General features: G+C 32.7%; 1 protein-coding gene across 1 annotated transcript; it reads right to left on the reverse strand.

Moving 5' to 3' along the window:
* Positions 1-892: 892 nt before the first annotated feature.
* Positions 893-16,625, reverse strand: LOC137933514 (FHA domain-containing protein FhaA-like). Its single transcript, XM_068777472.1, has 5 exons — positions 16,416-16,625; positions 8,071-8,816; positions 3,993-4,121; positions 2,197-2,439; positions 893-1,146 (listed from the first exon to the last, which is right to left on the reverse strand). The coding sequence occupies exons 1-5, from the start codon at positions 16,437-16,439 to the stop codon at positions 948-950; spliced, it is 1,341 nt and encodes a 446-aa protein (XP_068633573.1). The 5' UTR covers positions 16,440-16,625; the 3' UTR covers positions 893-947.
* Between the last annotated feature and the right edge of the window lie 471 nt (positions 16,626-17,096).

Here is a 17,096-nt window from a genome sequence, read left to right on the forward strand (position 1 = left end):
AAAAGTCATTGTTTATGGTTTAAACATTTCCTCGTCCAATATCTCAAAGTACAACTTTCCTTCCAAATCAATATTATCTCTTTCAAAGTAATCCCTGTCCGATGAAACGCACTTGTGCCAATTCTTCAAAACAGTCGGAATAGTGTTTTTCCGCTAAAGCCTTCCAGATTTTGTTTGATTCAGTTTTTATCAACTCAATCGTGAAAAGGGTGTCTTCGTATTGGCTTTCGTGTCTGCTAAATAGCCAGAAGTCGCACGGAGCCAAATATGTTGAATGCGGTCGTTGCGGAACTATATGAGTAGAGTTTTTAGTTTTCTTTTTTTCAAAAAACTGAGTGATTTCGTCCAATTGAGACGATGTGTTTGACAAAAACACGTAAAATTCGGAGATAACGAAACCTTTTGATAAATAGACGCTTGACATGTTATACACAGTCTGTATTTGAGAAAAAAAAATACTTGCCTTCCTAACGCCCGGGACTTTTAAATGACAAATTTTAGAATACTTTTTGATCACATTATATGTCTGTATATGATATTACCACCTAGGTACTGCCTTATTACGATATTTCTGGACTCCTAATACTTAGAGATTTGAAATTTGTTAAAAATATTCCTACTGCGGAGTAGAGATTAGCTATTAATGTGTTGGGGAAGCGTCGAATAAAAATGCATTTTAAAAAAATTACTGCTCTTAAAGTTTTAAAACTAGGCCAGATTATTTATTTTTGGTATCTTAGAAATTACCAAGAATATACGTGCAAGCTACAGTTAGTACTAAAATAAAATAATTTTTAATTTTTTTCACATTGTTTAATTCATTTAATAACTAATTTAATTTTATTTTATTGTAATATGAATATGTTTAATTATACAGCATATACGCGTTACATAAATATGTATCTGTAATTATGTGTATATAAATATCAATAAATATTTTTTAATATCTAAGATGGCGGCTCACTGGCGCTGTCAGCTGGTTTAGCTGTCACAATGTCGTCTTCCCGCGCAAATAAGTAGTTAGTGTTGGGCGTCGTGCTACTAGGACCATAACTTTTTAAATTAGCATCGTTAATATTTTGTTGACGGTCACCGCCTTGTCCGTATCGAGTGTTACCATTACTATTGTCGAGTTGATTTACCCCACTGAAAAAAAAATTAATATTTCACAAATGTCAATGAACATATATAAAATTAAAAATTGTGTACAAATTATTTGGTTATTGCTTGCTTTACCAAACTAGAGGAATGCAGGATATAAGCAAAGAATAAAAAGAAATCTGTCAATACTTAATTTGAAGTTTGATAAAAAAGTCGATACTAAAAATAGAGGAAAAAAATGTTTATTCATGTTATGAATAGAATCTAACCGATTAGTTTGTTGAATTTGCATTTGGTTCAAATTTTCAAAGGTTAACTACAAATATGGTAAATATATTTATATTAAACAGACAAATATAGTAACGTAATAAATAACATAGTATATTTCAACCGCAGGAAGTCCACAGCTGGACATATGGCATTCTATATATAAATTATATGCTATTTATAGGTAAATATATATATGTAGAGTAAAATTCCACAAACAATTTCAGATCTACCATTGGAGAAATTTACATATAGATAGATATAGTCTATATATATAGACAATATTGTATATTATTGAAAGAAAGGTATACTATTTTATCTAAGAATACTAAACTGATGTTAATGGTTGCTAATAATTGCCATGGATTTTTTTAAAACTTTATTTATAAAGAGTAACTGTTGAGTTTCTTGCCGGCTCTTCACAGCAAACCTGCTTTACGAACCGGTGGTAGTTGCGACTGGCAATACTGACCTTTTAAAGTAATTGTCGATTCGAAAGAGCTTGTTTTAGCCTATTTGAATAAAGAATATTTGATAATACAAATCAAATATTTTTTATTCAAATAGGCTTGTATGTATACGTATTTTTGATTATATAACATAATAATAATATTTTAAACTGTTCCGTACTTATGATTGTCTATAAGAAATTTCTTTGAATGGTACGACCGTTGTATTTTTTTATTTATTGATTGCCAGTATTAGTTATGAAACTAGTAGTGGAAAACAGTGGAATCAGTCTGATCTTTTTGGAAATCTATGGCGTAGGTATATGTCCAGCCGTGGGCGTTATACAGCTGTAACGATGGTAATACTATATGAATTTACCTTTGATCACGATACGGCCTTCTTTCTCCTACGCTGTGCCATCCATTGGATTGTCCATATCCCGAAGTCAAGTCTTGACGGTAACTACCAATCTGTCCGTATCCGTTGGACTGTCCGTATCCGGTGGTCTGAGCATATCCGCCAGTCTGCCCGTATCCGTATGAACCGCGGTAATCGACTGCTGGGTCTCGATAACCGGTCGTATATCCGATACCCTGCCAACCACTTGTGCCTGTCTGAGGTCTGAAAGAATTATTTTCAAATGATACATTTCACTTCGTAAATTTGTTCTTTATATTATTTTGTTACTATCATGTCAGTACTGCCAGAAGTTACAGGCTGTCGAAATTTAAAAGAAAAATAAGCTTTATTTATTGATTAAATATGAAATAAATAAACTGAACTGTCAAACTCTCAAATAATGACACGTTTTAATTAATTCATATCTAATTTTATTAATATTATAAAAATTTTCAGTTTTCTTCGTTTACTTAAATTTCTTATTGATAAGAACCTTCTATAAAGTATTAGCATATTTATTAAATAAATACATTTAAAAAAAAATTTTAGTTAAACGGTTTTTTGATACCCATATTGTAGTGGTTGTGGAAAAATATGTACTTAGTCCGCCATATTGGAACGGCGTCCATCTTGAATTTTAAATTTTGACATAATCATCGTGTTTTACTAGTGTAGCCCTTTCATTTGATACCCATATTGAGGGGGTTAAGCAAAAATATGTAATCCGCCATTTTGTTTCGGCGGCCATCTTAGTTTTATAATGTTATTGATTTTATTATATTGTATTGTCATCTAAATTAAATGTGTGTACCAAATTTCAGATCAATCTGACAACGGGAAGGTGCTTAAATTTCAATTTCTAATTTTGACCCAAATAAACAAATTCCGTACGGGTCGAACTAAATAAAACCGTTTAATGAAAAGATGAATGAAATCGGTAAAGTCGTTCTTAAGTAAGCGTAACGTAAGCGTGATATATATTCTATTTACTAGATGGCGTTCATAGCTCAGAGACACTTCGCCTACATTTCTTCACCTTAATTAAACCCAAGGTCACTAAAGCCTTGTTTTAGGCAGTTAAGATATTAATTTAACCTTATTTGCCAGCCATCAAATGAGTGTATGGGCTTCTTCAAACTAAATTAGATAGATATATTATATTATTGTTAGTATATTATTATATTATAGTTACTATATTAGAGTTCTGTAGCGATTAGATATTTTACAAGGTGGACAAGACAAGGACAGAGGAGGAAGTTGAAAGACGACGGATTCAGGCCGCTTGAGAGCGATCTTATTGCAAATTTATTGGAAAGATCTACGTCTAGCAATGAACGTGTGAAATAATATGACAATCCTCTCCCAAATCTGATATCAAATTGAGTTGAAGATCTTCGGAGAAGTTCACTCCTACCTCCGACAATAGCGTAAATTTTACTCGATACAGTTCTTCAGGCGGTATATATCACGTGAACGTGTTACGAAAAAAATAACGATGATGACATTGAAGTTATTCCAAAACTAAATCTAAATTTAGTTATTATTGTAACCTATAATATTGAGGAATATTTTCAGGGAATTACGCTTTAATTTTTATGCTCCCTTAGGTAAGCCTAGGAAGCTAGAAAAGAGAGAGAAGGATGTACTCGTTTGTCCACAAAAGCCTTCAAAGCACATTTAACAAGCTTTTAATTTTGTTACATTAAACAAGCGGGATGTAAAAATGACAATATGATGTATACTTTTTTATAGGCATAAATAAATGTTGGCGATACCTGGAGTATTGTGATCTTCCCCAGAGCGGGGAAGGTGGGGTCTCCGGCCTGCCTGACGCGAAGTAGTACCCTCGACCTCCATCATCCCAGCCCGATTGACCGCGATATGTTTCGTCCCATGGTCTGAAACTGCCAGTATACAGTACTTAGTCATCTTCTTATATTAGCCGATTAGAAGGTAAATACTTGTTTCAGTCGCAGCAAGGAGTCGAAGATAGGAACATCGCATCGTTTAGGGCCAACAAGGAGAGTTGCAGGACCTTTCTAGAGAACTGCAGAAGGATCATAGGAGAGACCATTAAAAGGAACAAGTAGGCAAAAAAACAAAAGCGTATTAGACCAGTCAACATAAATATTTAATCTGTGATATAATTGAAGAAAATATGAAAGTAAAAATTAAGTTGATAGGAATGTAAGAATAAAGCAAAATGAATAAATAAATTAAAGCAAAACAAAACAAAATGTTAACCTGCAGTATTCTGTTGAGAACGCGACAAAAGTGAGGTGATGAACTAAAGGATTACTAAATTATGAAAGGAATGAAAGAATTTAGAAATGAAAAAGATGAAAGCGCTAATAATAAAATTTGTAAAAAAAATCATTTTGAAAAAAAAAAAAGTTTTAGTGTACCTAAGACACGGAAAGTACTAGAGGCGTCAAAGAACGGGGGTCAAAAATACTGCAAGTCATAGGTCTCTACCAAAGATGATCCTTAAGGATAAGAAAATACGTAACAAAAATTATAATTAAATAAACTAAAAAAGTCAGAAATAAGAATGAAGTAATCATAAGATTAATTGTAATAAAAATAAAAAATATCAATTATACCTTAGATAAATACTGTCAAAATAAAAGGATAAATAGAATAATAAGGTTAGTCCATTACGGATGATGTTAAAAGTGCTAAATGCCACATATTTTTCAAATAGTTTACACGCACACAAGTACAAGGAATAAATTAGTAAATAAGACATAAAGTAATGTAAGTAAATAATTAAGATAGAAAATAGTTATAAAAATAAAAAAGTTGGAATAAATAGGTCATATTGTTGGCAACAGTACCAACCAAAAATGTTTAAGTTAAGATCTTATCTATGGTTTGGCGAATTTGTAAAAATATGTTTTTATCTGTGCTCTCTCTCTACTCCCTACCGCCACCGAGCACACGTGTTTTCTCTTCCTTGTAAAATTAATTCTTAATAAATTAATCCTTATCTGGACCAATGCCTTTTAATTAAATACAGTCCACTAAAGTCAATCCCAATCTTATACACATATATAAAACCAAAGATGTTCAGTTTTGCGCACACCATAATCTGCGATTTTCCTAGAACTTGGCTCCCATTTCTTTCAGCTGTCGTAGGAGGCGATAGACGGATCATTTTTCAGAAAATGAGCAGTATAGTTCTCTGCGCAACATATTCCCACATTGTGATCGCCAACCCTCGTGGGATTATACCATATCGCCCATAAATCACGAACTATTATGCAAATATGCCTCCTAATTATATACAACCTTGAGTAAATAAACATTTCGGTCAATTTCATAGTCGTGATTGTAATTAACCATTCTTTGCTGATTTTACACGTAATTTAAAACGTATTAAAAATATTCTTTTTCAAATTAATTATCTTGTTTTTCTAATTAATTATCTTTTATTATTTCGCGAAATAAGAAGGAAATATTATAATTGATTCTATAAGGTGGTGGATCTAGTTAAGGTTGTTTCTAGATACAGGATCTAGACCTCTTCTAACAAATTCTATTGGAAATCTATGCAGGAGAGCCTATGACTGATCCAGTGGATGTTCTGCAGCTGAAGTAACGCTTGCTATAAACTTTGCAGCGTCGTAACAAAACCATTTTTTTTAGTTAATAACTACAGTTAAATGAAACTGATTTAATAATAAGTTGTCCTAAACAAATCTAAACCATATTTTGAGACACGTTGTATGATAACTGTAAAAGACGGTCGTGTAAATTTTAATCGTACCTTCTTATGCTATTGACGTACACAGGATGATTCGAAATCGGTGTAAAAGCTTTAAAATGGCGAATGTATAGCTTAATGTCAATTAATGCAACCATTTCAAAAATATGGTTACAGAAGTAATGAATAACGTAATATGAAAAAGCGTTTTACATATTTCGGATTACTACATATTGAAATTAAATATTGTTTATTGTATGTCTCTGCAGACTTTGTAATGCTTAAAGTTGTTGTCCAGTCGAATTTCTATACAAAAACTAATTTGAAGTAAAATATTTCAGTGCCAACATTTTATACAGGTCGTTTGAAAACAGTCGTAAATGCTTTAAAGATTTTTTGTTGATAAAAGAGCTATAAAACTGTCAAAAGGTCACACCTATTTACAATCATACTGTTAATACGTTGACAGGGGTTTGATTTTTTTTGTTAGCAGTATTTTGCGCTCTCTATGGACAGTTACATTGGCGGGAAAAGGTCATAGACAACGGTGAAACTATTTGGTTGAGTTGCCACCGTGTTATTATTACATGGTCATTGAGCTGGCGCTACAATGGCGAATTTAGGCGAAAGCGTCGATTTTTGTATTATCCGATGTATGTATTATCAGCTTTGTTCAGTGACATGAATCTATAATAACGGTTCGTGTCGGTTAATGAACTGTAACTTTTTTTTTATTGGCCACAAATTAAATGTCATTCGCACAGGTACATTGTGTATAGTCTGTTAACAATTGTTGAAATTTTTTTTAATCTGTTTACCAGTGATCTTATTGCAACGCTCTATCATTCGGCGGAAACTAAATTTAAACAATTACATTTCATCACCATCATGTCAGCTATAGAATGCCCAATGCTGGACATACGCCCACTTCATCGATTGTTACTAATTACAACTTAGCTAATTTATTCTTGTAACAGGACAGAGGTTAAGAAAATTAATTATATGAAATTGGCAAAATAATTGACTAAAAATAGAGAAAGAGTTCATCAAATAATAGAAGATGGAAATCCGTTGTGAATTGAAAATAATTTTCATTTCAAATACAGAGTATTTACAGCTGTTTGGCATTTATTATAAAAAATACTATTTGGCTCAAGTCGAGGTTTACTAGTAAGTCCGTGAAGGGAAACGATCTATACGCTCACCTAAAACCCAGTGAAGATATAAATGCTAATAGGCAAACAAAATTTATTTTTGATAGAAAAATTCTGAACTAATTTCTTGTCGGTGTCCATTTACTCCTTGAAATGTCAAATACCTTATAGGTCGGTATCGAGATTTCCTGAAAGCCATATACTTTCGTTCCGCCATTATCGATCGATAGGTTTGGTTCTCCGTGTATTTAATTTACTACGTTTGTTAGAGAGATGTGATCCTTATGATTGACCCTATCGATCGATACCATAAAAGTGCAGGATGTTATTTTTTCGGATTAAAAAAAAATTCCAAAATCTGAGAATGTTCTGTTCAGTTCTGTTTCTTTTTAAAAATAAACAAATGTTTCCTTTGTGTAAAATTGTCCATCTCCAGTATTTACAGTACTTTCCCTCCAGGTGGTGTTAAAAAATTCCACCCTGTATATGTCAACGCACAAAGAGCATTTATAAAAAAAAAACGAAAATAATTTTCTTAAGGAAATTTATCTCTAAGGTTAGCAAAGTGTTGAAATAAATGTTTTTTTCTTGTCTTGTCCTATCGGCTAGGTTTCCGCAATTAACACGTTCACTGCGGGCCCAATTTTGAAGAACTTTCAGCTGGTGCGGCTGAGGTCGAATCAGCCTCAAGCTGAACTTCCTAGTAGTGCGGTTGAGGCCTTTTCTGCCTCATGTTTCAATCATTTTTTTTACAATATTGAGTCAATGCTTCGCAGACATAAAGAAAGCTATATTTGTCTTTGTCATATCTCATACGGTTGAGTGTAAACAGCCGCCGCACTAGAGAGAAAACACGAGTTTTACGCGCCGCACCAGTGCAAAGTCTACCATGAGGCTGAATCGGCCTCAAGCCGCAGTGAACGTGTTAAGCGACATTGACATAGTTGAATTAAAAATAATGTAAGTATGAAGATAACTATCTATCCCACTTACCTATCGTGCGGTCCTCTTCCAACACCAGGCCCGTAGCCTCCGTAAACATCATACGCGCTACCTCTATCGTAGCTTTCACCGTAGAATGGCCTTCGGTAGCCCGTATACCCGTCATATCTACTTCCGTACCCGTCATCATATCTATCCGGATATGGGTAATATCTATCGTACGGCCTCCTTTCTCTATATGGATCGTCGTAGTAAGGTCGCTCGTACCTGTAAGGGTCCCTTAAAAATCTATCGTAGTAATCGGGTCTATATCTATCTCGATCATCGTGTCTATGTCTATCTCTGTTACCTTTCCTGCCACTGCTTGGTCGATCTTTATCGTCGTATGGTCTTTTTTTGTCTGTGGTATCGTCTTCAGTGCCGTTTTTGTTTCCACTTTTCCTTTCACCGCTATATCTTCTATCGTCGTCATCGTAATCTTTGTTTTTATCATATCTGCTGCCGGAAGTCGGTCGGTTTGAGCGTCGATCGTCGTCGTACCTATCCCTACCTCTGTCGTAGTCATCCCTGTCGTCGTATCTATCGTCGTATCTGTCGTCGCATCTTCCACAAGACGAAAGGCGATCGTAGTCGGGTCTATCGTATAACGGTCTTCCTGCGCCATATCTTTCATAGTAACTCCTCTCCTGGCGTTGCAGTGTTCCATCTTTACTCGGAGCCAACACGGCAGATAATACCGTACCATCGGCTCTTGTAGATTGGAGATCAATAGAGATAAAAAGCAGAGATGAAAAGATCTGAAAAGAGAAATTGTATAGTTAAAATAATAATTTTACAGTTGCTACACAAAGCAGAGCTTTGTTTTTTATGTATATACTATCAATAACAATGACATGGGCTAACGAACACTTGTAAAATTATTGTAAATTTGCCACATGAACGTTGGCAAATTTAAATTATCTCCATTACTTTCACAAATGTCTTCGTTTTCTCATCCTTGGACTATGAAGGACACGGTCGGACCAAAATAGTCCACAATGTTCCAAGGACATCGCAGGTACTGGCGTGATATTTGAAAGAATTTGAACACAATCTATTCATATCTGTTGTAAATAAAAGATATTATTGATATACCTTATAGTTAAACTACATCTAAAATTAAACATGAATTAACGGTTAAGTGATTTATTATTAATTTAAACATACTTAATAGCTCCATTATCTCTTGAGTTTTGATTAATAAAATTAATGATTCTTTTAGTTTTTGTTCTATAATTACACGAATGCTAGCGTTATTTCCTCTTCGCTTTTTGTTCGAAGTCATGTTTTCCGTGTTCCGTAAGATCTTAAATTGATATTAATGTTCATAACTAACATATACGAGGTCGCATTTCCTGTTCTCTTTGTTAATATTACTCTTCCTGTTTCTCTTTTTCTTCTTAGTTTCTTCCTCATGATCAAAGGTCGTAGTCAAACATGTAAGCTTCCTCTACCAAGCTTTCAAGCTGTTCCATTGTTTGAAAGTATTACTTAGCCATACACGGTGTTGTGGTACTCATTGAAATCTGCATCAGTCCTGAAAGTAGGTTATAAGACATCTCCAAGTTTCTCCTGTTTATCCGAACGCTTCCGTGTATTGTAGCTAAAGTAATAGAGGAATCTATGCTAGCTAACTGTGGATATGCGAGTTCAGGAAACCGTCATCTAAAACAGTTCCATAATTCTAAAAGATTAAAAATTTATTTTAATTTCTTCATCATTATCATTTTAATCGTTGGACATCTAATGCTAGACATAAGCCTTCTCCATAGTTTTAAAATATTACCGGTAGGAAGCAGCTTGCATCTCGCGTCTTTGAACGACCTGAACAAGGTCGTCTGTCCATTTAAGGGCGTATTACAGATAACATGTTTTATCTTTTTCGTTTTTCCTTTTTTATCTTTTATAGGCGAAATATTTGACCTCTGTCTCGTCTAATGTTAAGCATGTAATGTTAAGCTTGCTTAGAAGAAACTTATTCACTCATGTCTCGAAGAATTCTAAGTTATGATTGTCTGGAAACAATGACGCGGTAGTTTGTTCATCCTTGGCTATTCAAGGAAATTACAAAGGAATTTCAACCGTGTACGGATTTCGTGAATTCGTGCATCTTGTTGTCTGATTGATGAAAGGAGATTGGGAACTTATTTGGAGAGTTTACGCTGCACATTGTTCAAAATACAGTCTGTAGAATACCGATAAACTGGTAAGTTTCCATCGATGTTTCAAGGTTTGAAGTTTAGTGCTCAATAAAAGAATCTTTACCAATCAACCTCTTGGCTCATCTCTGTATAAATACCAATGTAGTGATTTGAGAGCTTAAATAAAACCGTCTGTGTTTGTTGTGGGCTCTTCTCAATTCTGGGCGCATTTGGAATTATTGTAGCTTTAAGTTGAATAATGCTATCATAGGGGATTCCAATCAGATCCAATTCCAGATTCTAAAAAAATATGATCTTTTGCATTCGTCTCGTGACGTAAATGTTATCTATAAATGATTATAAGCAGATAATGTTATAAATAAGTAAGATTCTGTAATATTATTAAATGATTAATCGTTTATAATTAACGTAACAAAATAAAACTTTACAAAAACAGAATATAACAGATAATACACGCACCGAAAAATAAAGATACCATTTCCTGAATAAATTAAAAGTTATAAAAAAATAACCCATGTAACTGACATTGAAATATGCTCTAAACAATATACAGAAATGTATGTGATTATTTATATGGTGATACCAATCCGGCGAAAACAATGGCGTGACGTCATATTTGGAATGAAACAAAATAACCAAAAACCGGGACTGAATTGGACCGTGGTACACATTGTTTTAATGTCTATGGCCTTCGGGGACTAAGGTTATGACGATATAGAAAATTAAAAAAAAAAATCGTCTATTACCATACCAATTGTTACTCTAATCTGATTTAAATGTTTTTAACTGTTGAGGATGATTCGGAAAGAATAATGATTTTTTTTTAAATTATAAATCTTTTAATTCCGTTTTTGTATCGTGTAAGTGTAAACTTGCTTTTATTTACGTGCAATTGGTATTAATTTAATAAAATATCGTTATTGAAACAAAATTCTACTCAATGACAGGCGCCATCTTGTTGACGGATTATGAAATATCGAATGAAAATACTTTTATTATTTCTATGTTGACGTTAGCTTGATTATTATTAACAGGTAAAAATATATAAAATACACGATTGTTTAAACTGTTTCAAAAAAACTGAAATGATAGATCTTTCGTAATAGCGAGTCGAACATAAAGTAAATTAAGATCAGAGATGTGACGTCGCTTTTTTTAAATTATCAGCTTGCGTCTTTTGATTGAATTTTCTGTATAAACAAAAAATTTACGGGCACTCATCTTACGATATAAAATATATAAGATATTTAAAATATGAATTAAAATTTAATCAACTACAAAACTGTTTTAAAGTACACCAATACCTCGCTTAGCGTCGTTTCGTTTTGCGTTTTTTTCGAAGTTGCGTCGCTGCTTAATTAGTACTAATTTTCAATGTGCGTCGTCAGATTTTCGATGTTGCGTTGATTTGGGTTCGTCTTTAATTTTTGTTTTGAAATTTTCTTTTTTTTTTTTCTAAAAAATGGCAGCACTTTTGTTTCTAATCACGCTATGCCATCAAAACTCGGGGATTCTCTTTCTAACTAAAAACAACGCAAAGTAAATAGTTTTATTTTCACTATTTTTTGCTAATTTTAGAGTCCAGTTTCAATTACGTAGTGTGTTGTGATATAGTAAGTTGTGCTTTTTTAAAAAAAAATCTAAATTTTTACGTGTACTTTCTTAGGTTACAAAAAAGGTAAATATTTTTTCCAATTTATTTATAAGCAGAGTTATATTATTCTTGTTTTTTAAATGTTTACTTTGTTCAATTTTCTTTTTAAAAAGTTGTATTTTCGTAACCTTGGAACCTATCTTCGATCTTTACATGGTTTGCTATAGAAAATCTTAATTCACTTTTCGGCGTTTCAATTTGCGTCGTGTTTTTTTGGGACGTAACTACGACGCAAAGTGAGGCGATATCGACCAGGGGTATAGGACCGGAGGAGAATAAAGACCGGATATCCAGTACTACAGGCACATTAAGAGGTGCTTTCGTTTAGTAGCACACAGGTTCGTCCAGTAGCACAAATTGATTTAGTGTCTGACTGGGGCGAAGTTTAGTTTCCGTCGAAAGCGGAGCCTTTTAATGTTATTAGCTCTTTTTTAAGCAACTATGTACTGTATTTCAATACACTTGTTATGTCTGTATAACAGATGGTTGCTGGAATCTTTAGGTTCAGGAGTTCAGATCAAGGATCGGCAAGTGTAGCGTAGTACATTCACACACAAAGAAAACGTCTTTTTTTTAAAGACTCGCGTTTTTTAGCCACTTGTATTGCCCATCTTGGGTATACAGGGACTATTTTTATATATTTCTTTTAAATTTTATTATTTGCTTTCTTATCTGAAAGACATTTATTCATTCATATTTTATTCTTCACAAATTCTTTCATTCATTTTAACACTAATAAGACATCACATCACAAATAAACAGGTTAATGTTGACGGGAAACGCTGGGTATAGACCGCTTTCAAACGGTCTTATTGGAAATATATCGGGGAGACCATATTTAGTAGTAGACATCTTAAGACTAAAACGGTGATGATGATATAGATATCGATTTTTCGGAACACGTTGCCCCTACTATCGAGTTTCTAAAAAGTTTTCGAATTTCTCTCTAACATTCTGACAGGAACATAGTAGGGGACTTACACCTATCCACAATAATACGTCAGTATCTTCAGAGATAAAAGAAATGAAGAGAAAACTCCAGTATGAGACTTCAAAATAGGGTAAGCTGAATTCTCTGCCCAGACGGCCTCTATAAAACGAGCACAAAACGTGCGAATATTAAATAAAAATTTACATACAAACAAAAAAATGTATTATTGACTCCACCCCGGCGGGCTCCGCATAAAAGGTTATGGGACAGTTGTGCAAGCATCAAGGTTGCAGTACACCGAGACAAAACAATGTTTAATTGTAACAAAATGTAATGCGTTCTATTGTTATTATTCAAATGACCTAATGTCTAATTAAAATTCTGCACGAATTTCATGTACAGTTTGAAAGATATTTAGTAAATTGATTATCATTTTTAAGTAGGTGGATTTTATTGAAGTAATCTATACGGTGTATGTAAGATCTCCACCTATGTATTGTACTCATCACGATATCTCTTTAATCATGAAGTTTAGATACTTAAAATTCGGAAATAATATTTATTATACTCAGTAAAAGCCAGCTAAGAACGAACTTTACGAAATTCTAACCACAAGGGGGTTGATGAGGCTTCATTAGGTTTACGAAGCGTGTGGGAGACTGCAAAGATTGTATTACGATGGTGTTCGATAAGTTTTGTATTTCAAAATCCTATCAGTGATACTGCATGGATACTGTTCAAATAATGAGATTATTTATTAGGCTTATATTTATAAATATCTATAAGATAAACAATTATAAAATGTAAGAAAAATTGGTGATGAAGGTCCAATATGTTACCACTGACTTATGGCAATAACACGTCTCTCACCATCTATGCGGATATATAATAATAATCAGTTGTCAATTTTAATTCGTCTTATTGTTTTTGAAAATTCCTAACCTTATTTGCTATAAGACAACGATTCGTTATAGTCATTCAGTCGACTACTAACGCCATCTATATACTGGAACATGAATTAAAACGGATTAAAAAAATTCAGTGAAATAATATTATATTACAGATATAGCTACGTAATATTTAATGGAATCATGCGTTATATTGCGGAAGTCCATCCTAAGTAAGAAAAGGACCAATATTTAGCCACTTCCGCACATGCAGTGGTAGTTGTGCAACAAATTGCATCGCCCGCTTGCCCACTGATAAATGCGCATGCGACAAACAATGCGAATTACACAACCACCACCGCTAAATCACTCAACACTTGTTTCACCCCTCCACGGGGCATCTACAGAAGTTATGTTAAGCCGATTAGTGCCCGTGATTAGTGGACTCTGTGTTTGGCACTGCATGTGCGGAAGTGGGTAAATATCTACCCTTTTCTTATTTAGATATAGCTACGTAAAATAAGATTAGACACTTATTTCAGGCTTCATTGTCATACATGCATTCGCACAAAGAATTAATGAGATCCACAGACAAACGAAATTAACGGACAACGCCCAGCGGACAATTGTAATAGATGACGACTGGCCGCGTAGCGCGGTGAACACATTAGTAACTGCATTACCGGGAACACTGGATTATTATTTATATTTAGATCATAATCTGTTTGCAATTTCTTGCTCGGCAATTTAAAGTACATCATGTGATCAATGTATTTATGTATGAGGTAATAATCAGGCGACCATCTGATTTTAAATGTCATACTGAAGTCATCATTTAGTACACTATTATATATTAAAATAGTTTTTTTTTTAAATTAATTACGAGTAAAGGATAAACTTCTCTGCAGTACATGTCTATATAGTTATTATAAAATGTGACTACTACATTCGCCGGAAAGAGTTAACATAGCGCTCTTTTTATCACATTACAAGTGAAAGAGACATATTATTGGGCGTCAAAAATTGCAAATAAATGTTTACTTATATGTATGTTACCAGAATGATGTTGCATTTTAGTTTTTCCCTCGTTTCTTTTTACAAAAAGTAATTGTTGCTAGACAAGTCTTTTTATCGGAATCAATTGATTTACGAACGTAATAAAAACAATGTTCATCTATCTCTTTTACCAGCGATCTCTGGAAACTCTAAATTGGAATTCCCGTAATTCTATTTTTAAATTAGGTGATCTTAAAGGCATTGTCAACATAGTTTAAAACAATTATTTGTAAATCGGTTCCCACCTCTTCTGAACTTGATGACTACTCATTATATATAGTATAACATAGTAGTCATAAGTATATATATATATATATATATATATATATATATATATATATATATATATATATATATATACACATGTATCATGGAATTTAAAAATAGAACTCAGGGAATTCCACCTTTGTGTTTCCAGAGAGAGCTGGTTAAAGAGAATATATCTTTTTACCGATGAAGTCCGTTCCATAAATGACTTACTATTCGCACTTAACAGACCTATATCTTGCCACAGATTAAAAAGAGATTTCATTGTTACACACATCTCGTTTCTATATTCACCGCATACGAAAACAATATGTAATAATTACTTGTAATTTCGTATAAAAACGCATTATAATTACTAGGAATTTATTAACGTTAATCTTTTAAATGCATACGGGAAATGATATCTCAGAGGAAGCATTGTTTTTTGTTTTACTACGTTGTTTTGTTTTTGTGTACGACTTTGTTATTAAAAAAAAAAAAATATCCCGCTGGCTAGTCTCATGTAGAATAGACATTTGTTTATACTATTTAGAGAGATTCAAAAAAATATGAGCATACTACATTTTTTGATGACTTTAGTTTTAAAAAGTTTAATGTTTACAATCACATAATTATTACAGGTTTTTATATTCTGGAACCAACATAACTTTTTTTATCATCACGCTGATGATACTTCCTTTCGGACGTTCATATAGTTTCCTAACAATAATTAAGTGTAACCTTCAATAATAAATTACTGTCGCTTTTGTAATATTATCTAAAAGGTTTCTATTTAAACTTATTTGTTTATCTACTTATTCAGTTCGATCCCCGAAATACAATTCTAAAAATAATGTACACTTAATGTATTAATTATATAGTATTTCCATTGCTGACAAACAAGTTTCCAACAGGAGGAGTTACGGCGTCTTCTGCATACCATAACATTATATTGCGATCGCCAAGTGTGGCGATTATGGTATGTCCCTTTATAAATATTTTTGGTGGAGACATATGCCTTACAGTTGGCGTCTATGGACTGAAACGGCGACTACATTCCATACAAATCCATATCTATAATTCTACATATGACGATATACTATATATAAGTTGCATATAACATAAATCAGATATATAACGTTTTATAACACAAGTTTTAAATAAGTTTCGATATACGAAAAAAAAAACATATTAATTTAATTTTTAACGACTACCGAATTTTAATTATTATTACGCAATTAAATCTCTACTACACTTAATTTATATATTTCGTCTAATTATAAATAATATATTTTTTTCTATTTTTACAATTGTTATTCAATTTTCGTTTTATATCATTTTGAAATATGTTGTTGCTTTTGTTATTCATTTTTAATTAAATTAATATTAATATATATTTATTAATATATTGATATATTCACCAATAATAGTCGTTCCATCTTCATTGCGTTTATAAACCCACAAAGTTCATCCTCAGCTAGAAATAGCACAAAACCAAGCCAATAAACCAGTTTATATAAAAATATTCTCACATATCCTCACGGTTCGCTTTTTTAAATTTTCGAAAATGGAAGCGCGGTTTTATTTTTAATTCATTGACAATGCAAGCTCTGCGAAGGCATCCCGCCAACTGGTCGGCCGCATCTCCCCGCTGGGTTTATAATAATTATGTGAACGATCGTTATTTTTGTTTGTCCGTCTCTGTGTCTCACCGGCCTATGGTTTGTTTTTTTTTTGTGAAGGTTACACATAATAGCATAGGCTTTGTTTTACTACAAAATTGTATTACGCTTCCGTTTGTGATTTAAAGATGTTGAATCCATTTATTTCGTACTCTCTTGTCTAATTTAATTAAAGTTTGTACTCTTTTCAAAGAAAACGTAAGAATAATAATAAATATATATATATTATATTTAAATAATAATATTTGTGCAAAAAATAATCAAGGAGATTTAGTGAGGAATAATTTTAACGTATACTTACAAAGTGATTATCAAAAAACCTGCTTTTACCTCGATTGTACTACGTACTATAATTGTTTTTTTTTCGATAATATACAGAATGATTGGTTATATAGGTGTGATTTTTTTGGCTTTAAAGGT

Source organism: Battus philenor, unplaced genomic scaffold (genome assembly GCF_028537555.1).
Source record: "Battus philenor isolate CCGP_79_NKW_IND1 unplaced genomic scaffold, ilBatPhil1.0.hap1 SCAF_13, whole genome shotgun sequence".
In the NCBI taxonomy this organism is placed as follows: domain Eukaryota; kingdom Metazoa; phylum Arthropoda; class Insecta; order Lepidoptera; family Papilionidae; genus Battus; species Battus philenor.